This window comes from Lissotriton vulgaris, chromosome 4_1 (assembly GCF_964263255.1).
Source record: "Lissotriton vulgaris chromosome 4_1, aLisVul1.2, whole genome shotgun sequence".
Lineage (NCBI taxonomy): Eukaryota > Metazoa > Chordata > Amphibia > Caudata > Salamandridae > Lissotriton > Lissotriton vulgaris.
The window spans coordinates 1,203,379,031-1,203,401,292 of NC_141691.1; the positions used below are offsets into that span (position 1 = coordinate 1,203,379,031).

Consider the following 22,262-nt stretch of genomic DNA (forward strand, 5'->3'; position numbering starts at 1 on the left):
CAGTTTAGCATATGCGTTTGACCTAAAGTTTCCCTGTGACTCATCTACATGTAATCTACGAACTTCGTCTGCTAGTAACGTCTTTTCACGTATAACGTTGCTCTCCTCCTTCTTTCCCACAAGAGCAGGTTTCAAAGTCGTTACAAATTTTACATTTGCTATTTCTTTATCTGTTTCATGTCCTATTATATATGATATAGTTACTACTGTAATTATGAGAAATATCACTACTGCTATAAGTGTACCTACTATACATCTAGCTTTTCCGTTTGGGTTGCCGTCTTCCATGTTGTCAAAACAGCGTGACTCTTTCTTTTGCGAAAAAGTTTATCAGTTCAGTCCTTCGTTTGCTTTGTTTTCTTCTCAGTTTGTAAAGTGCTCTTTTATCAACAAAAGTCTCTTTTTCGCAACAATGTCTCTTTATTTTTAACAACAGACAACCCTAACCCTTCTCCGTCCTCTAAATGTAAACCCTAATTTTATTCTTCTTTCCACTCGGTGCTAGGTTATCTTCTTCTTTATAGCTTATATACAAAGTCTTTATGTATCAACAATTATTCTTGCACCTGCAGCTCTTGCAACAAGTTCCAATAATTCAAAACGAATGACTTTTTCTTCTTCTTCCGGAATTCGATGACCAAATGTTGGAAATTGTAATCTGTTCAACACTAAATCTTTAATCTGACCCAAGTATGGGGGTATAGGAAGTGTGAAAGTCAGTAATCCCTCAGTCTCGAGTCCAGGCGTCAACATCCATATCTCCACTGCCACAAATGGATCGAGATCGATTACTTTCACGCTCTTCACTCTCCCAGATTTCTGTCCCCAAGACATCTGCTAGATAAGTCCACTCTGGGGTGGCGTACCTACTGCAGGGCACACGTATCCTTCTCGACCTTCGTGGACTCTCAGTTCCTGAGTCTGTCGTTTCTTCCTCCTGATCCGATTCTTCAGCGATCGGGACAAGAGTTCTTTCTTGCTTTTCTTCCGAGCTTGGCCTTTTCTTTCTCTCCGGCCAACTGGCTTCGTCACTCCTTGTTCTTCTGCTCCTTGTTCTTGGACCAGTCTCTTGGTCACTCTCAGCTTGTTCAGTATCCGATTCAGTCTCCCAGTTACTTTCTTCTCCTGAGGCGACTTCGGTCTCGCTAGAGTCTTGACCTTTGTCGACCTGTTCCAACACAGTCTCAGCCTCTTCGATCACCTCTACAGCTTGGCTTTCCCCCTCTATGGCTTCTCCGCTTTCCGCTGGATTCTCATCCGAGAGAGGAGCTGTTTCTTCTAGAGGTGTTGGCACTCTTCGAGTGTGTGAAGCGTGTATCCAATTTGGCAGGCCTCCACACTTCACCGCAGTGTTCGTGACAAGTATGACTTGAAACGGTCCTCGCCAACGCACGTCTAAGCAGTTCTTCCTGACATGCTTCTTCACCAGGACCCAGTCTCCAGGACTCAGGTCATGGCACAAATCCTGTGCTGATGGAACCTCTGCAGCCTGGACCTGGAGGGACACAGAATTAATGGCATCAGATAGTCCCTTGCAGTAGTCCAAGATCAAGTCGTCTGTGATGTTCAATAACGCTGCAGTCGGAACCGATGGCAATCTCATAGCTCTCCCCATTAGCACTTCATGTGGAGAGAGACCTGTTTTTCTATCTGGTGTACTACGTTTGCTCATAAGAACCACTGGAAGTGCGTCTGGCCAATTCAGGGATGTCGATGAACAAACTTTAGCCAGTCTGGACTTGATTGTACTGTTGATTTGCTCTACGATCCCTGAAGCTTCTGGTCGATAGCTGCAGTGTAACTTCTGATCAATATTCAAAGCTGAGCACAACATTTTCACTATTTCGCTGTTGAAATGAGTTCCTCTGTCCGATTCCAAAGAGGATGGCACCCCAAACCTCGGTATTAACTCTCTGAGTAACAGTTTTGCTACTGTAAGTGTATCACATCTACGTGTAGGGTAAGCCTCAACCCATCTAGAAAATATACAGACAATTACTAAAACGTATCTGAGTCTGTTACATGGAGGCATTTCTATAAAATCAAGCTGCATTCTATTGAAAGGCCCCCCAGATCTCCCAATGTGACTTAATGTAACTGGTGTTCTCTTTCCCACGTTTAGTTGCTGACAGATCGCACATCGCTGACATACTGCTTCTGCCGCTACTCTAAACTTAGGATTAAACCACGTTTGTCTGAATACTCTCACCATGGCATCTCTTCCTATGTGTGCTGATCCATGCAATTTCCTTGCCATTGGACTAACAAGTTCATTTGGTAAAACTGCTCTCCCATCGGCAGAGACCCAAAAATTCATCTCGCTTTTCACACAACCCGCTGTTTCCCAACTCTTTTTCTCATCATCTGGTGCATTCTCTTGAACACTCCTTAACTCATCCCACGTATCTACAGTGTCTAACAACATTGTCAATTCAGTTCTCTCTTGTATTCCCCCCACTTTCACATCGGTGTGAGAATATCCTTGCTCTGCGCAATAACGCGCTACCTCATCAGCATAGCGATTGCCCTGCGACACAAAGTCTACATTCTTCGTGTGCGCAGCACATTTGACAACCGCAATAGCTGTTGGTCCTTGCAATGCTTCTAACAAAAGTCTCACGAATTCTCCATTCCTAATGGGAGAACCCGAGGAGGTCATGTAACCTCTTTGAGACCATAACTGCCCGTAATCGTGAACTACCCCGAAACCATACTGGCTATCGGTGTATATGGTGACTCGAATTTTGTTACCTGCTAAACAGGCACGTGTCAAAGCAATAATTTCAGCTACCTGAGCGGAATGTACTCCTTCCAGGCAAGCGGCTTCTACAACTCTGGTAATCGTGCAAACTGCATAAGCTGCTCTCAGCTGACCAATATCGTCTCTTACACATGAACCATCAACAAAGAAAATTTCATCGGGGTCAGTCAATGGCTCATCTACGATATCGGGCCTCGGTTTGGTGCATAGTTCAGTCACATCAAGGCAGTCATGATCTGTACAATTTTCATCATCCACCTCATTTGGAAGTGGCATCAACGTAGCAGGATTCAAGACGGAGCATCTTTTTAGGGTCACATTCTCGGCAGCCAGTATGACTTGCTCGTAGCGTGTGAGCCTGCTATTCGTCAGATGCTGAGTCTTAGTCCTGGTCATTAGCAATTCCACAGAATGCGGTACGTACACCACTAACTGATGTCCCATTACCACACTTTCCGATCTTTCAATGCTGACACCCGTTGCAGCTACGGATTTGAGACATCCGGGCAACGCTGCGGCTACTGGATCTAATGTAGCCGAAAAATACGCCACTGGCCTGCGCGCATCTCCATGGATCTGAGCTAAAACCGCTAAAGCGCATCCCTCTCTTTCGCAGCAGTAAAGCAAAAATGGTTTTGTGTAATCAGGCATTCCCAAAGCCGGGGCGCGACATAAGTCCTCCCTCAGCTGCAAAAACGCCATCAAACAGTCCTTGTCCCATGGTACCGGATCACTCACTCCCTTGTGCGTCAGTTGTAATAAAGGTTTCGCCTTCAGTGAAAAGTTAGCTATCCACTGCCGACAATAACCGACCATGCCTAGAAACATCCTGACCTCTCTTTGTGTTGTAGGCGCGTTCATTTTCATAATCGCCTCTATTCTGTCTGGAGACACCTTCCGTTTCCCCTTTTCAATCCTGTGGCCCAAGTATTGCACTTCGGTCTTACAATATTGCAATTTACTTGGTGACACCTTGTGCCCATTCTCGGCCAAGTGATTTAACAAGGTGATGGTGTCTACTCTGCAAGCTTCCTCTGTCTCTGACGCAACTAGGAGGTCGTCTATGTACTGGACTAGAACTCAGTTCTTGGGCAGCACTAGACTTTCAAGATTTCTCTTTAAAAGCTGGTTAAAAATCGATGGGCTTTCTGTATACCCCTGAGGGATACGACACCATGTTAAAACGCGATCTTCCAGCTTAAAAGCGAAAAGATACTGGCTCTCTTCCTCCAAAGGAATCGAAAAGAAAGCCTGGCACAAATCTATCACGGTAAACCATTCAGCTTGGAACGGTATCTGAAACAATATCACTGATGGATTCGGTACCACTGGACAACACGAGACAACAATATTATTGATTTTTCGAAGATCCTGCACTATTCTGTATTTTCCACTAGGTTTCTGCAAACCCATAATCGGTGAGTTACATGGACTACCCACGATCTCCTTCAATATTCCCTGTTTAATCATGGATTGGATCACAGGCTTTATTCCTGCAATCGTCTCCGGTGTCAACTTGTATTGTGGTGTTCTTGGGTACTCGGCATTGGGTCTTACCATGATCTTTACTGATCCTACCCCCTTGATTAATCCTATTTCTTCTCCAGTAAAATCCCACACCTCAGCTGACACTTTCTCCCTCAAATCTTGTGGAAGTTCCTCCACTGTTAAGGTAGGATAAAGTTCCACGCATTCCTGCGAGTTCATAACTTTGAAATCGGCATCTTCATCGTTGGTCTGCACTTCTACTCCTTCAGGTGTGCAATGTATTATGCAATTCAGTTTACACAACAGATCTCTTCCTAACAAACACACCGGGCTAGAATCACAGATCACGAACTGATGTTCGTCACTGTAATTCCCTATCTTCACTGACACTGGTTCTGTCAGAGGATTCGTCATCCTCTTGTTTGCGACTCCTACCACCTGAATCATTTCTCCTGATATCGGCAGACCTGGGACTACCGCTGATCTCAACGTGGATCTAGTGGCTCCCGTATCCACCAAAAAGGTCGTAGGACATCCAGCTACTTCAGCCTCTACGTATGGTCCTCTCTGATCTACTTCCAGGGCTGCTCCTAAGGTACAATCTTCTTCCCTATTCACTCGTTGCCCTGTAAGAGGATCAACGTAGTAGCATTCTTCTCCTCCTACGAACAATGGCATTTGTCTATAGGTTTTCCCTCCATTCGTAATTCGAGGCGGTTGAGGAAACGGGGCTCGAGGAGTCTGAGTCCCCCCTTTGATAAACTTTCCCTTCGGGACTGTTGCTCCCTTAACCACGTTATTCTGTACCTCTTCCTCCTCTTGTTCTAATTCCCCTGTCTCAATATTGTAAGGACACTCGCGTCTCCAATGTCCCACCTCGTTACACTGATGACACCTGGTCGTCCTTTTCAGTGTTGCGATATCCATTCTCGGTCTCGGTCTTTCTTCCTCATCTCTGCTCTGATTATTCTGTTTCTTTGCCTGCGCTCCTGTTCCCTGCTGTCGCTGTCCACCCTTTCCAGCTGCTTGCATCTGTACTAACATTAGCTTTTCCTTGAGCTTTTTTGCCTTCGAATCTATCTCATCGCTACAGTATCTTGCATACCTCAGAATTTCGTCTAAAGGTTTGTTCTGCCAACAGATCAAGTGCTGTTGAATCATTAGGCTTATGTCTGGTCTCAATCCGAGAACAAATTTTGACACAAACTGTCCTATGTCCTTAGGATCCATTACGTCTAGTCCACTGTACTGCTTGAATGCTTTCAATAACCTCTCATAGAACTCGTGAACTGTCTCTTTAGGCTCCTGAGTCGTTCGATCTATCTTAACCCAATCTATGTCCTGCACCGGCACTTTCTCTTTTAGCCATGTTATTACTCTCTCGTATTTTTCCATGACTCTGTCTGATGGACCACCTGTCTGGGTATCTCTCTGAGGCTCACAAGTGGGCCATTCAATACTAAGTTTGCATGCCGTCCACAAGTCTCCGGGTACTACGATATCGAACAATGTGTTCAAATCGATCCAAAGTACCTTAGAGATCTTCACGAATCTCTCTACCTGCTTGTACCACTCAACGGGATTTTCTCTAAGCTTCGGGAAGGAATTAGTGAATGCCGCTAAATCCCCCCTACTCCATGGTACATGCACGTAGTTTCGGTTCGCGATTTCTCGCAAAGGAAAAGCTTCCATTCTCATTAGGTCTGTATCCTGAGACTTCACAAGTGTACTCCGTCTGACAGATCCCTTCTTGGACCATCTTTCCTCCCATCTATCCAGATCTCTCCATATTCTAATACACATGACCAATTCCCTTATGTGTACTCTCAGCCCAATCGTTCTGCGCTCATCTAGATCTTGATCCGTGCAATTCAGCCTATGGTTGGCCTGTAAAGCCTTAGTTCGTGATATGTCTATCATGTACTTTTCTGCCAATTCAGATAACTTTTCATGAGCTGCTCTCGCTTTCCGAGTAACGTCTTTAGATAAGAACAGTATCTCATCTGGTGCGTACAGCTCTAACCTCTCAATTGCCACTGTGCCGTCAATTATTTCGTCTAAGTCTGATTTTAAACTCATTACATCTATGCGTCTTGCTTTTATTTCAGCTTTCAGTACGTCAGTCCTAGGTTGTTCTCTCATATCCCTCTCACCTCCACTATGCGCCCTACGCCTGAGCACAGGTGAGTTATGAGGAATCTTTCTTCCATCTCTTTGTTCCCACCTCTCTAGATCCCAAGCCTTTCCATCTTCCCTTGGGGTGTGGTGGAACAATGCTCCATCCTTCAACCCTACATTCCGTCTTTTCGATTCTGTTTCTCCAGATACGAGATAGGATCCTCCGTGCTGTTCTAAACCACTGTAACTCGCTTGCTGTCTGGTATCACTCAACAATCGATAAGGACCTTCATGGCTCTCCATGCTCCCGCGATCTCGTTCGTGATCACCGGATGTATGGCGAGACGTTTCGCGACTACCTGTATTCTCATGACTTCGTTCTAGATCACCGGACGCATGGCGAGACCCTTCGCGACTCCCCATGTTCCCGTGATTCCAATGTTGCACATTTTCATCCGGAGTATGGTGTGTGCACCTAAAGGTATTCCGGTACTCCTGCGTCCTTCGTTCTCCCTCCCTAAAGGTGACGCGAGGCACTTCGCCACACCCTGCACTCCTATCATCGCACATTTGCCTATTGCCACTAGTGATAGGGCACGTATCTCTCCTGCTTCCTTGGCTCCCTCTCTCCCACTCCGGGCTGCTTTCGCCAGCTCCACAATGAGAGAGGACCTTGTTATCCTGATTTCTACATTCAGCTCCTGTTTCTAAACTTTTATTCCGAGCCTCTTCAGCAGTATCCCACTCTTTCAGATATTCCCTTAATTCCTTATAGGATTTCGGTTTTGGTCCCCTCAAATCCATTGATCCTCTTTGACCCCCTTGTTCTATCCAGGGACCCGTCGCGGAATCTAATGGGGTACTTCGACTCACTGGTGCTAATCTCTGTCTTTGAGGATTCATCGTGTTATTCCTATTCTCCATCTCTGCCCTTTCCCTGTCCCATCGTGCCTGTTCCTCCTGCTGGACCCCTTCTGGGTTGTAGATTGACACAATAGGGCCTATGGTAACAGATACTTGTAAAGCGTCTGGCATTTGGTACGACCTTGCACATTGCGTCTCTGGCACCTTCTGGACCACGAATCTTCCCACTACTCTCTGTTCGGAACTAGTTTGGGGTATTTCCTCAATCTTGTTGGAGTCCCACTCTGTTACTGGGATCGATTTATATTCTCCCCATCTAGCTCCGTCCCCTTGCTGTAATATGGGACTTGCGGATTCACCGCTATACGGAGGTGGTCTATCTGTTAATAGCCTCTCTATCAGATCCTCCTCCGTCTCGCTTTCCTCATCTTCTTCCTCTAGAGGTTTCTTTTCTCCCGTGGCTTCTATCATGGTGAACAGTTTGTCTGCTTCTATCTTTTGCACTCTCCACTTCTTAGCTTCCTCATCCCATTTGGCATCCTGCACTGCCTTTACTGATCGCCTCACTCTTTCTTGACGCCTCTTTAAACTCTTCTCGTGTGCCGCTCTAAACCATGCACTAAGAGCTTCGAATTGTGTTGGCCTCGGTAGAGGTCTTGTCGCAAGCATTACCGCTTTCAGTTGGTTCAACACGTCTAGTTTAAACGTTCCGAATCTCGGAAACGTCAGTTCCTTTTCCCCTTCTGTTAGCCTATTCCACTCGGAAATCCACATTATCGAGTGTAAGCCTACATTTACTGCCATATGATAAGCTGGTGTGCCTTCTGGTGGAGCTTCTTCTCCAGCATATAAATTTCTTCTATTCCTCCTAAAGATCTTTCTTAACACCCTTAAAGCACTTCATTTTTGATAATCTACGATTTTCTTATTATTTCTCTTCCTTAGTTACGTCCCGATGACAACCACCAATTCCTGTGCGACTCTCGCTAATCAGCCTATCCCAACGCTGTTCTACGCTGACTGACCAATCTCAGCGCGATTCTACGCTGACGTCACTCGTTCTCTTTGCAGCAATTTCCTTCGTTTCTCAACTCGTCTCGCGGTCTCACATGCGTTTCATTCATACGCCGAAAAATGACTACTTCCGTCCAAGCGATCACTTTTCTCTGACTGTACGGCCACAGTCTAACTGTAATTGTCACCTCAACTGGCGAGACGTCTTTCCTCTTACGGTCGGACGCTTGCCTCAACTGATAGGTTACTTACACACAGTAAACGTACGACCAGCATGCGTTTACTCATACACTCACTCAAACGCTCCCCCTATCATCGGTCTGCGGGCGATCAATGGTACCTCATGACCCCCATTAAATGGTAGACAAATTACTCTGGGTGTTCGATACACCCGAACCACTTAAGCCCTCTGGACATAAGATTTTATCCGGTTGCGCGCGCTCACAACCTTCCCTCAATCACACTACAGGCATTCAACTCCGCTTGACATTACAACACAGGAACAACATAAAACACCGCAATCTTACAACGCATGACCCTTATACTCACTCTCGACCGATTCTGCTGCTTTTCTCTCGACGCACCGTCAGCACCTTCTTCGGCAGGGATTCTTCTTCTGGTCGTCGATGACTAGGGACCTTGGGGTAAACTAAACCTGGCCTAGGTCGTCTTCCTCAAGAAGATAACCATCATTACTCTGCTACCAACTGCGGGGAATGAGATTTTGGTATCAATTTATAATCAATTTAATAGTTTATCTCATTTGTCAATTTTGGACCGCTAGTATCTGTCGTTGAGAAAAAGACAACCCCCACATAGGTTTAGACAAACCCCATTAACTGACGCCACTCTGAAGAACCACTTACAACTGATAAAGTTTAAAAGTTTTATATAAAAGTCAAATTTGAATGTAAATACAATCCTCTCAGGATAAACCTCAAAGTATACAAAATACAAAATCAATTCCAAAATCAGCAATTTAAAGTTTCGATGTAAAGTGGTTCCTTTGCGTCATCTACAGAAAGAGAAAAATAATCAAGTTAAATCTGTCCCTACTCTATACTAGGTGACTTCCCTTTTTCCCAAGTTTCTTCCCTAAAAAGGTGTCAGCAGTTTGACTTCCAAAGAAGTTCAAACTCTCTTAGCCTCTAAAGGTAACTTAAGTTTAAGAAGCAGTACCCTCTCTGCCTACCCATCCGCTCTTCTAAGGGTCCTCGGCCTACTGCTCCCTTGCGCTCTGATCTCTCTCAGCGCATCTGCTCAAGGCATCTACCCTTGCCTTCGCTCTGAGCAATTCCCCTCGCTGTTCCTAATCTCCAATTGCTATCTTCTCCCCGGGGTGCTGTCCCTAAAATACACAATCACAGTGTGGGTGGAACGCCCCTTGACGCCCACCACGGACTTTCCCCGATGATGTCAGTTTCTGGCTCTTTCCATTGCTTCATCTCTTTGCGTCGTCCGTTAAGTTGACCCTTCTCCTTAGATGTCATCTTCATCTTCTTGTTGGCGACCTTAATCGACACTTTCAGATCAAAAGTCAAATGAACTTAAACAAGACTTTAACTTACAACTGTTTCTTTGACCTTACTAGATCCTGTGAATGGTCATTCAAAACAAAGCTCAAATTCCAATCGCCTCCTCTCATGTTTAGGCAATAAACTTCGTTCGACATTTGTCACCTTAAATCTAACAAATGCTAGACTCTTCGGCTCGCACCTTCAAGTGAAGCTATTCACGGCTCCTGTGAGCCCACTAAATTACACACATTGGACTATGCTCCTGCGAACTCTTGGTTAGTCAGGTTATAATCACAAATGACCTAAACTCTTCTAGCATTCCTATATGTGAATACATCTTACATAGAATACAATTACGTAGAATATGAACCTCAATACATAGAATATAAAGTTCACACAGAATATAATCTCATACATAGAATATAAACCCTATACGTATAACATAAAGTTATATTCTCATTGGTTACATCGTTATGTGCATACTCTTTACACATTTCTCCATGTTACGTTTCTTGCCGTTTCTACATTTCAAGTTACACACGTACATGAATTCTACTTTGCACGTTCTTCATTTCGTAAGCATTTCTACACATTTCTACATTAGCCCATTAAGTATACAGGCCTTCTAAATCTAATACATTCTAAAGTGAATACAGTTACATTTCCTATATTACTTTTGTCACTTTCCGTTGACCTTTATACTATAGACGTCAAGTTTACGTTCGATATACATTTCATTCCTACGTTACACGATATGCTTGTAAATATGGCCTATACACAATTTTTATTCCAATTTGCGCTCTCTCACACCCTAATGCCCTTGAGGGGATAACCTCTTCACTCCCTAACTTTGTTTTCTTGTAAACTACATCATTCATGTCTAAGGGACTGACCAAATATAGATGATCAACAACAGACAGCTAAACTTGCCTGTAGGCAGGACCTAAAAAAAGGGAGAATGTGACCTAAAAAAATACAGCATACTGAGGAAAAATGAAACACAAAAGACATATTCCATTTTAAGGTGCCACAACCTTGTTTTTTGGGTAAGTGACTAGGAAGGACTACTGAAACTACCTTCAATAGGTCTTGCACCCTTACTGTGTAAGAAATATGGGTTTAAATAATGGAAAATATTTGGAAATGTTGTGGAGATGCAAACGTATGTTCTCAAGATTTTCTAAATGAAATGTTTTGTGATTTCATGTACTAAGTGATTGGTACAAGCCTCTCAATTCACTTTAATTTGGAGGCTGTCCCTCTCCTTGGAAACAGTGTCACTCTCCAAACAAACAAAACACCTCCCTTAGACGTCAATAGGGTCACCAGCCCAGAAAAAATTCCTCATCGTCCATAAACTGTTTTCATCTCCATTGATTTCAAATGGATTACTCTAAAAAATGCTTCATTTCACACTCCTTGAAGACTAAAAATCTATTGAGCAGTATATTTTTATAATGAGCAACATATGTTCTCAGCTATGTCAGTTATCCAATGTCTACAGTAAGGAGTCATAATGAGGACCCCATATACATTTCACTCTGGAAGTGCTTTGTACCAGGGCTTAATTTGAGCTTGTGGTTGCAGGTGAGGTCCACCATCAGTCATATTTGGAGGCAAGCACTTATTTTGCCTTAAAAAACTTTGATCCAGGACAAGAGATAGAAAAACACAAAGGGGAGAAAGAAGTAAAAGACGGAAAACAGAGAATAAGGCATAAAGCAGGGATGAAAAATAACATGCAAGAGAGATGATGAAGGGACAGAGAGTGTCTGGTGGTGGATCTACTAAGCATGAGGTGGAATAAAGGCTATGCGGTCTTGGTTTAGCAGTTTTACAGCATGTTGAATTCTACATCTGCCTTGTGCAGCAGCTTAGTAAAAATAATTTTCTAAAGCAGGGTGAAATAGCAGTTTTATATTAATACAATGAGTCAAACCCTTGACTTTGAGGGAGTCAAGCTTTGCTTTCCAATCCCCTCATTGAAGTGTACATATACCCAGTAGCATAGCAAGGTCAGGTGGTACCCGGTGCGTAAAATCTCTCCTCCGGCTTAACATACAAATACATACAAATAGCATGCATCATAACGTTTACGTTATTTACCAAACTCAATATCATAGAGAAAAGGATCATTACAATAAATCAATGAACTTAAAAATGTAACAAAAATAAATTCAGCACAGCACATAAGCTTCAGTAATAATGCACAACTAACTCAACAGAATGACGTGGGGTGACTGACCAGCACGGCAGAGGATAGGATTGGTTGGGGGTTGAGTGATGATGAGTCACCAGTTGTTTACGTCTGGCTCGAGCACAAACTGCAGAGACAGACTTTGGTGGAAAGAAACACTCCCTCCCCTTCCTTGTCCATACGCTCTCCCCTTCACAGCTTCAAGTTCAGCCGGGTTTTGTTGCGTTTGTTGTCTGAACTAAAAAGTCTAAATACATATTATGTTGACTTGTTGAGGTTAATTAATTGTCAGACAAAGCTATTAAACTAGTTTTAATATAATATATATATATATATATATATATATATATATATATATATATATATATATATATATATATATATATATATATATATATATACACATATTTATTTTAAGTGTTGTGAGGCCAATCTTTATATTTTTCTTTTAAAAACACATAATTTTGCCATTTTGTCACCCCCCTCAGTGATGATACCCAGGGAGGCCCGCACCCCCCTTCCTACACCACTGCATATACCTAATGCAGTGGTTCTCACAATTTTTTAACCCGTGGCTCCCTTGACCTAATAGGCAGTTGGCCATGGCTCCCCACCATTTTTTCACCGGCGGTAGGGGGGATGTAAGCAAGACCTCGGGAATTCTTCCTGTTGGCTTCCTTAAATTAATTGGGATGCAATGAAGATATTAGGGATAAAAATGATAGCAGCTGCTAGCTAGCTATTCACAAACTACCAGCAGACCATTAGTAATTCTCAGAAGTGCTGTAAGCACATCAAGTAGTACCCGAATAGCATCACATTGCAAATTTTGGAACACTGGACAGATGATTTTTCACCTTTACTTTAAATTAAAGGGGACAAGTAGCATATTGGTAAGACCTGGGGAGCACATCTACAGCACTTTATTCATTTTGAAAGTAAACACAAAAAATATTTTTTTATAGATGCACATTAGTGAGGGCGAAATACAGGATGTACTCAAATATTGCGGTGGTTCACGTATTTGTTGGGTTGACTTGACATGGTGGTCCACCCAGAGCCCACTCTCCCACCTCATGCCATTGGCATTTCACCTTTTATTATGGGGTTTGTGCACTGGAATGCAGGAGGGATCATTTTAATTCTCCACAGCACACAGATTAATAATCTGTACTTCTTACATGCATTTTGTGGTCAAAGCAATCCTTTTTGTTTTTCTATCCTCAATGCAGCATGTTTCTTTTTTTATGTTTTATTCAAGATTTGAATTTTACCTGCTGGACCATGCCAAAGACTGATAAATATTGGCAGCGCCCACTGGTCTAATCATTTCAAACTTTCACACATGAAAGGCGAGTCTGGCTGCTAGTTGTAACAAATAAATACAATAGCCGAGGGGCATCGGTGGATGGTACAGATGTGGGGCTAGAACCACTGACTCATTGTCAGTGAAATTGCTCTCCCTTCCAGCTCCACCAGTAAGTGAGGCCTTTCCCCACCCAAGCCCCTGCACTCTTGAATGTTGGAGGCCCTCCTCCACCTGCAGGTTTCACCTGCGCCTCATCCCTGGTGGTCCAGTGGACCTCTGTCTCCATTCTCTTGCTCCGCTTTTTCTCTCCTTTTCAACTCTGTTTTTTCCTCACTTCTATCTCCCCCTTCACTCTCCTTCTGGGTCTTTCCTCCACTTTCTGTCGTTTCCCCATCATTTCAAGCTCCCCTTTTCATTCTCCTGTGTCCTCTGTGTCTTTCCTCCACTCTTTCTTGCACTTTTTATGTCGTTTCTCCCTCATTTCAACCTCCCCCCTTCACTCTAATTCTGTCTTTCCTCCGTTTTTTTACCCTCATCTCAATCTCCCCCTTTCATTCTCCTGTGTCCTCTGTCTTTCCTCCACTGTTTCTTGCACTTTTTTTGTCGTTTCCCCCTCATTTCAAGCTCCCCCTTCACTCCCATTCTGTGTCTTTTCTCCACTCTTTCTTGCACTTTTTCTGTTGTTTCCCCCTCATTTCAAGCTCCCCTTCATTCTCCTTCTGTGTCTTTCCTCTGTTTTTTACCCTCATCTCAATCTCCCCCTTTCACTCTCCTGTGTCCTCTGTATCATTCCTCCACTCTTTCTTCCACTTTTCTGTCATTTCCCCCTTGTTTCAATTTGCCCCTTCACTCTCATTCTGTGTCTTTCCTCCGTTTTTTTACCATGATCTCTGCTATATATTGTTTTCTCAAGTCTAGAATCTTTCTTGCATACATCACTTTTTATTTTGTAACGTATCCCAAATACACGCAGTACAATTTTTTTATTCGCACGCCTGACAATATGACTTTTACTGGTCTACATACAACATTGAAGGTCCTTCGAATAACACAGAATTATATAATCCTTCTTCTGCTCAGACGAGGAGATGTGAAGACTTCAAAAATAGCAGCGAGGCAATTCATACATTTTTTGACACCTGATTGATTCCGGTCTCCCCTTGTAGGAAAAGAAAGAAAATGCGGCTTGGCTTGTTAGAAATTAAGCCTGTGCGCAGCGTTTGTGTGTTTATTCATGAATGAGTGTGCGTGTGATCGTGTGTTGGTTTGTTTTTTATCGTGCATAATTACACTGGTGTTCTGGCGCTCTGCACTTCTGACATCGCTGCACAGGGGGCCGAACGCGGCCAGATGCTATCTTTCCCGCATCGTGCGGCGGCGCCACTGGCTACTGATAACGGCGCACCAGGGCGCCGCGGCGCACAGTTTAGGAACCACAGACCTAATGTATAGACTCCCGAATGGAATACATACCGTACACAAATCAAAAACATCAGTGAGTTATCAGAACAATGACCTTGGAATGATGAAGGCTGTATGCAGACTGTACCTGAGAGTAGCCTATAATATCTCCGTTTTCATCCAGCATGTTGAAATTAATAATTGGTCCTTGCAGATCGGCACTCTTGAACTCTGCACTGTTGTACATCTGCAGGGCCGGAGCCCCATTAGCATACCGTAGAGTAGATAGAACGGAGCAGGTGTAGCTCGCCAAAGCGAACGTATGATCCTGAATGTTCTTCATTCCACCTGCGAAAGAAAAGAGCAAATGTTTTATAAGCATTTGTCAGGTATTTAGCATTTTTAAATACCGGGCTGCTACTTGACAAGCCAAACCTGAAATCAACAAGCATGTTGACTCTGACTTTGCAATACAAACATAGCGGGAGCATTATTTAGGCAAGGATGTAAAGTGAAATGATCCATAAGTGCGCAAAGGGCTGTTATGGGATAAACTAACATCTATATGATTGTAAAATTACAAGAGTAGGATGCAACATATTGGCACATTACAATGCTGGATAAATATCTAGCGTTTGTTGTTAGCGTAAATATATATTTATAATTTTATTTTAAAATTAGTTGCTAGCATTACGCTATAATTACGATGATGTGCCTTTTTCGTTTGTAATGCCTACATTGCCCACAATGCTGCTGTCAGTATTACGTTGTAATCATGCTACGTATATGCCGCCTAAAATGCTAATAATACCACAAAAAGCTGCTGTGGATTTTTATGCTCGGTCGTGCCGCGATCAATGGTTTAACAAATGTATTTTACAATTCGTTGCTGGCACTATGAAATTACGATGCCCATGCATGGTTCGCCTACAAATATTTGAAATGTCATTGCTCCGCTGTAAACTGTCTAACCACACGCCTTAATCTATGAAATTTCTATTAAGGCGAAGTTTGGCATAATCTTTTTCTTATTGATGAATTCTTGTTGAACAATGTTACATGTTGACGTCGATACAAAGTGTAAGATACAGTATCTTATCTATTTCCATGAACGTTGAAACGTATTTCTATGGCAAATGGAGTCACAGGTAGTTACTTGATAAAGGCAAACGCCGAAATGCGTCGTCCTTGCTAACTAGTGCACAAAAAAGTTTTTTTGTGCTGTCTCCTGGTGTGCTGTCCTTCGATTCCAGTGAATTGGTTTGGAGCAGGGCAAATATATATATCTATCTATATATATATATATATATATATATATATATATATATATATATATATATATATATATATATATATATATATATATATATAGATACATATATATATATATATATATATATTTTCGGCATAGAACGTCCGTGGCCACAGCATGCAGCAGCAGCAAGAAAGACGAGGCAAACCCGATTTCTGTGGTTGTGGTAAGTTTATTCAAGTTCAATCTTCATCACCACTCCGCCATAGATATATAGATATATAGATATATATATATATATATATATATATATATATATATATATATATATATATATATATATATATATATATATATATTCACTGAAAAAAATAAACATAGGCCTCAGGCATGTTATAGTTAGAAATTGGCACTTAAAAAACCTTTGAAATTCACTGAAAAAAACATAGGTTTTAGGGAAAGTTACAGTTAGTTGGACATTTCAATCGTACAAAACCAGAGAAATTCCGCTGTTATAGTTAGTTCAGCTAACTATAACTCAGGCCCCAGCAATGCACTGCTGATGACATCACATATTACATCACTCATGACATGTCAGTGACATCACTGATGACATCTCAAATGACATCACTGATGACATCATCCAGTGACTGTGTGTTTCTGTAAAGTTTAAATATGTTTAATAAATATGGGGAAAGGCCTATTGAAGAAGGAGTGGGTGTATACGTGTCTGAATGGATGATTTAGTAGATGCGTGAGGGATTAAACGTATCTTACTGAATGCCTGGGTTAGTGACTAAACTGTGTGAATGTCTGTATCCGTCTGTCTATTGGTGTGTAAGCGGCTACATGGGTTTGTGAATAGCTACATGAGTGTCTATATGGGTTATTGATGGGTTGTCTGAGTATCTGAATGGGTACCTGAGTGTTTATATGGGTGTGTGTGACTCTGTGCATACTGGGTCCATGGTTTCAAGAGTGCATCTGTGATGGACTGTATGGATGGGTGTGTGTGTGTGTATGGGTGTGTTAGTGAGTGAATGTATATCTCAGTGGTACAAGTGTGAGTAACTACATAAGTGAAATGCAGTATATATGTGTGTTGGTGTATATAAATGGCTATAAGTGAGAGTGTGATTGTGAGAGCAGGGGCGGCTGGTGACATTTGAAAGTGGTGGGGCGTAAACTAATTTGCATATTGCACCGCAGCGAGCGAGCACAGCGAGCGAGCGAGCCCAAACCACCTTGCATCCATCCATACATCATTCATGCATCCACCCATCCATCCATCCACCCACCCACCCATCCATCCATCCACCAATTCTGCATCCATCCTGCATCCATCATTCATTCATGCATCCACCCATCCATCCATCCACCCATCCATCCTGCATCCATCCATCCATCATTCATTCATGCATCCATCCATCCACCCATCCATCCACCCTTCCACCCATCCATCATCCATCCTGCATCCATTCCTGCATCCATTCATGTGTCCACCCATCCATCCATCCTGCATCCATCATTCATTCATGCACCCATCCATCCACCCTGCATCCATCCTGCATCCATCATTCATTCATCCACCCATCCTGCATCCATCATTCATTCATGCATCCACCCATCCATTCATCCACCCATCATTCATCCATTCATGTGCCCACCCATCCATCCACCCATCCTGCATCCATCATTCATGCACCCATCCATCCACCCTGCACCCATCATTCATTCATGCACCCATCCATCCATCCACCCATCCATCCTGCATCCATCATTCATTCATCCACCCATCCATCCACCCATCCAGCATCCATCATTCATTCATTCATGCATCCATCCACCCATCCATCATCCATCCATTCCTGCATCCATTCCTGCATCCACCCATCCATCCATCCATCCATCCATCCATCCATCATTCATTCATGCACCCATCCATCCACCCTGCATCCATCCTGCATCCATCATTCATTCATCCACCCATCCTGCATCCATCCTGCATCCATCATTCATTCATGCATCCACCCATCCATTCATCCACCCATCATTCATCCATCATCCATCCATCCATCCACCCATCCTGCATCCATCATTCATTCATGCACCCATCCATCCACCCTGCATCCATCATTCATTCATTTACCCATCCACCCATCCTGCATCCATCCTGCATCCATCATTCATTCATGCATCCACCCATCCATTCATCCACCCATCATTCATCCATCATCCATCCACCCATCCTGCATCCATCATTCATTCATGCACCCATCCATCCACCCTGCATCCATCCTGCATTCATCTACCCATCCACCCATCCTGCATCCATCATTCATTCATGCATCCACCCATCATTCATCCTGCATCCATTCATGCATCCATCCATCATTCATGTATTTTTATGACCCTATAACTTGCACACAGCTTGTCAGTGTTTAATACCAGTCTCGAACCTTGTACTCCAGCACCAATGATACATGATTAATATTAATTGTTTTTAAAAACATGTATTTATTTGACACCAATTTCACACCTTAGTCGGAACATCATTTTTATTTGTTTTTTAAAATATCTATTTATTTAACACCAGTGTAAGTCATGTATACATTTTTATGGTTCGATAAGAGGCTCGAACCTGGTTTCCCATCACCAAAGTCGGCCGTGCTATCCGTCAGGGGTTATGTAACAGGGCTATGTAGTGACCAGCCAATCCTGCGCCAGGATTGGCTAGGGGGGCACTATGACTCCTCGCCCAGTCGCCCTGTGTAACCCCGGGGGCTGCGGCCCGCCCCCTGGTCCTCTCTCTAAGGGGGAATTCACAAGAAAACGATCTGCGCATGCGGGGGCATGTTTGTGCCCAAAAATACACTTGCGCAGCTGCAGCAGCCCGATCCTCCCCCCCCCCCTTGCGCACTCCGGGAAGGTTGGGTGTCTCCCGGTTTCCCGGCCGGCAGATAGCTTCTAGTGACAACGTGGTGGGTCCATGGGGCTTAGTGGGGCTTCGCCCCTACGCCCCAATGGACGCACCGCGCCTGTGTGAGAGTAGCTGTATGGATGAGTGTGAGCTTGTATCAGTGATTGTACAAGAGCGTACGAATGTGCTAGTATTTGTATGAGTGATTGAACTGGTGTCTGCATAACTGTATAGGTGAGTAAATGGCAGTGTGATTAATTATTTGCATGAATAACTAGCTGTGTGAGTACCTCTTTGGCTGAGTGGTGGTGTGTGAGTGTTTATGTAGGTGTATGAGTGCATATGATAGTCCTGTACTGAGTGACCATAAGTATGAGGGAGTGTACGGGTGAGTGAGTGAATGTGTGTGTAAACCTAAGAATTAGTGAGTCTGTATGTAGTTATTACTGTTAGAGTGTCTATGGTTTTGAGAATGGCAGTCTATAATTTAGAGTGGGTGTATCAAATGTTATATTAGGGTGTGAGAAGATGTATCAAATTATCACATGGATGATGTCATCAGTGATGTCACTGACCATGTCACGAGTGATGTAATATGTGACGTTATCAGCAGTGCATTGCGTGGGCGCGAGTTATAGTTAGCTGAACTAACTATAACGGGGACATATCTCTGGTTTTGTACGAATGAAATGTCCAACTAACTATAACTTTCCCTAAAACCTATGGTTTTTTCAGTGAATTTCTAAGGTTTTTTAAATGCTAATTTCTAACTATAACGAGCTTGAAACCTATGGCTTTTTCAGTGAATTTCAAAGGTTTTTCAAATGCTAGTTACTAACTATGCCTACAGAGGTAGGATATGTGAAGAAAGAAGAAAACCGCACAGAAAGAATCAAAAGAAATGCAGAAAGAAGAAACAGAGGTCCACAAAGATGAAGAAAAGTGCAGGAAGAAGCAAGACATGTGCAGAAAGAACCAACAGAGGAGCAGAAAGACGCCTTGTTCCAAAATCCATCCTGTGCCCACAACTTTTTCAGACGTTTACTGGTGGTAACTGACTGACTAACCAGGCCTAGAGCCAGTGCTATGCTAAAATACACTTAGAATACAGTGAAAACACCTACATACACTAGGGAACACTATGCGTTAGGGTACCCCTGTGATTACCATGACCTCCTCTGTAAGGCCCTAGTACATAATAGAGCAGGAGGATTAAAACTACCTCTTAAAAAAGCGCTATGGGCCCGTCTGCACAGGGGTGAAGGGAGGGGAGCATGAGGTGACATGTGTGCACCTTAGGCCCCGCTCCCTCCATCTATTCACCACTGTGCAAACGTGCCCCGTGGTGCAAGATGGCGGCCATGACCTCGGCAGACGAGGCTGGTGCTGCGTTCTCCCGGACCTTCCCTCTCCCCCTGCTGGTCCCTATCTTGGCATCTATAAGCAAATCGAGCCCCCCCTGCATGGAGCTCTCATTCCGGATTGAATTTGCTCATGCGGGTCTTACCGCCAAACTGCTCTTCCCCTGGCGTCTTTCTGTTTGTTCCCGCATTTTCGCTCCGTCCTCGTCCTGCTTTGGTTCTCGGAGTACTCTGTGGGCGGGCTGCTGCAGGTCATACCCGCCTCTCACTATGCCTCCGAAGCTGCCTGCGAAAGGGGCCGCTACTGCATCGAAAACCCGCGGCTCCACAAGAAATGCTCTCGACTCAGAAGCGAGAGAACAGCAGGTTCCCTCCTGTGGAGGTAACGAAAAGCTGTTTACATCAAAACAAGTGCCTGCATCTGTCTCAACATTGCTGAAAGGCCAGACAGTGCCTGAATTATTCAGCCACCGAACCTCCAAGGAGAAACCTCTTGATGTTCGTGAAAGTCTCAAAAGCGTGGAGAAGCCTCAGGACTCCCCAAAAAGTGCAAAACTCATTGCTGGTAAGGAGGTGACAGTGGCTAAAACGGTTCTGTTATCACAAATGACACCATTATTACACTACTCGCAAGGGATACTCGACCCAAAGGGAAACACTGGTTTCGCAAAATCAGCTGTCCATTCGGATCCTCTTACAAATCTGGTAACACCATTGTCAGGTCCAGTTGATATTTTACCGGATAGTGTTGACCTTATTAGAGCTGATGTGACTTTGGGGGCTCTATCTCTACAAGTTCCTTCTGATTGCCCCGGTATTGTTGTCTCTCCTCCCTCCCAAGGCATGCTGGGAGATGTAGTCCAGACAAGTTATCAGCCAGTTACAGCCTTCTTGCAGGGTACTAACCTCACTGATTCATCCATAGAAGCTGATGCCGATATCACGGTGTCTGAGAGTACCGAGGCTACCGATAAATTCTACTCTATGTCAGACCACTCATCTGTAGATGAGGACCTGGAGTTATAATGGTCTGACTACGACACTGAATCAGGCGACTGGCGCCTTAGTGATGCGTCTAAGGTCGAGTGCCCAGTTGGGACTTCTAATTAGGGGTGGGCGGCCAGCTACGCTCCGTGCACGGAGTGTGCGTAGTGCCGCCCACTCCGCATTTTGCGGAGCTGGCGGAGCCAGGCGGCACTACGCACGCTCCGCAGACGGAGCGTAGCTGGCCGCCACCCGCCTCCCTCCCGCCCTCCCTAAATACTTTAAAATAAAGGAATGCTAGAATTTAAAAAGCACTTACCTTGCCGCCGCTGGCCGCCGCGTTCCCCGGGGCTCGTTATCTTCCGTCTTTCGTCCTTATCAGTAATGCGCATGCGCGGGCGGCCGCGCATGCGCATTTTCACGAGAAAATGCGCATGCGCGGCCGCCCGCGCATGCGCATTACTGATAAAGACGGAAGATAGCGAGCCCCGGGGACGCGGCGGGCAGCGGCGGCAAGGTAAGTGCTTTTTAAATTCTAGCATTCCTTTATTTTAAAGTATTTAGGGAGGGCGGGAGGGAGGCGGGTGGCGGGGCTGGCGGCCAGTGGTTTTGCGGAGTGGGGCTACGCGGAGTGCGGAGGTGGGCGTAGTTTCTCGCCCACTTCGCGTAGCTCCGCGAAGCCCCACTCCGCGAACTCCACCCAGGGTTACTTCTAATACAGTTTGTAAAGGTCCTAGATCCAATGCTCCTACTGCAATCTCAGTACAACTTATATCTTTAGACCAATCCATTCCAAATAATGAACGCAATTCCGGCAACCCCGTATCAACTGCAATGGATGTTCCTGATGAAATGACTCTTACTACAATTTACCAAACCATCGTGAGGCATAGGGAAGAGACAAGGCAGGAAAATGTACGTACACAAGGTGTTTGCCGCAGAATGCAAAATTCTCTACGAAGGGTGGTGAAAACCTGTACTGACATAGTTTCTCAGGTCGGCGAAGCTGATGAGTGGATCTCTGCCCTTGAGGACACAGTCGTTGCCCAGAAGGATCTGACAACTGAGATTAAGGA

At 44.1% G+C, this 22,262-nt stretch overlaps 1 protein-coding gene across 1 annotated transcript in view; it reads right to left on the reverse strand.

Moving 5' to 3' along the window:
• The window catches only part of LOC147723041 (molybdenum cofactor sulfurase-like), a 1,924,377-nt gene that overhangs the window by 666,542 nt on the left and 1,235,573 nt on the right, over positions 1-22,262 (reverse strand). The window contains exon 6 of the mRNA XM_086965414.1: positions 14,818-15,017. Coding sequence (XP_086821540.1) covers positions 14,818-15,017 — 200 coding nt within the window. The remainder of the gene's footprint in view (positions 1-14,817; positions 15,018-22,262) is intronic.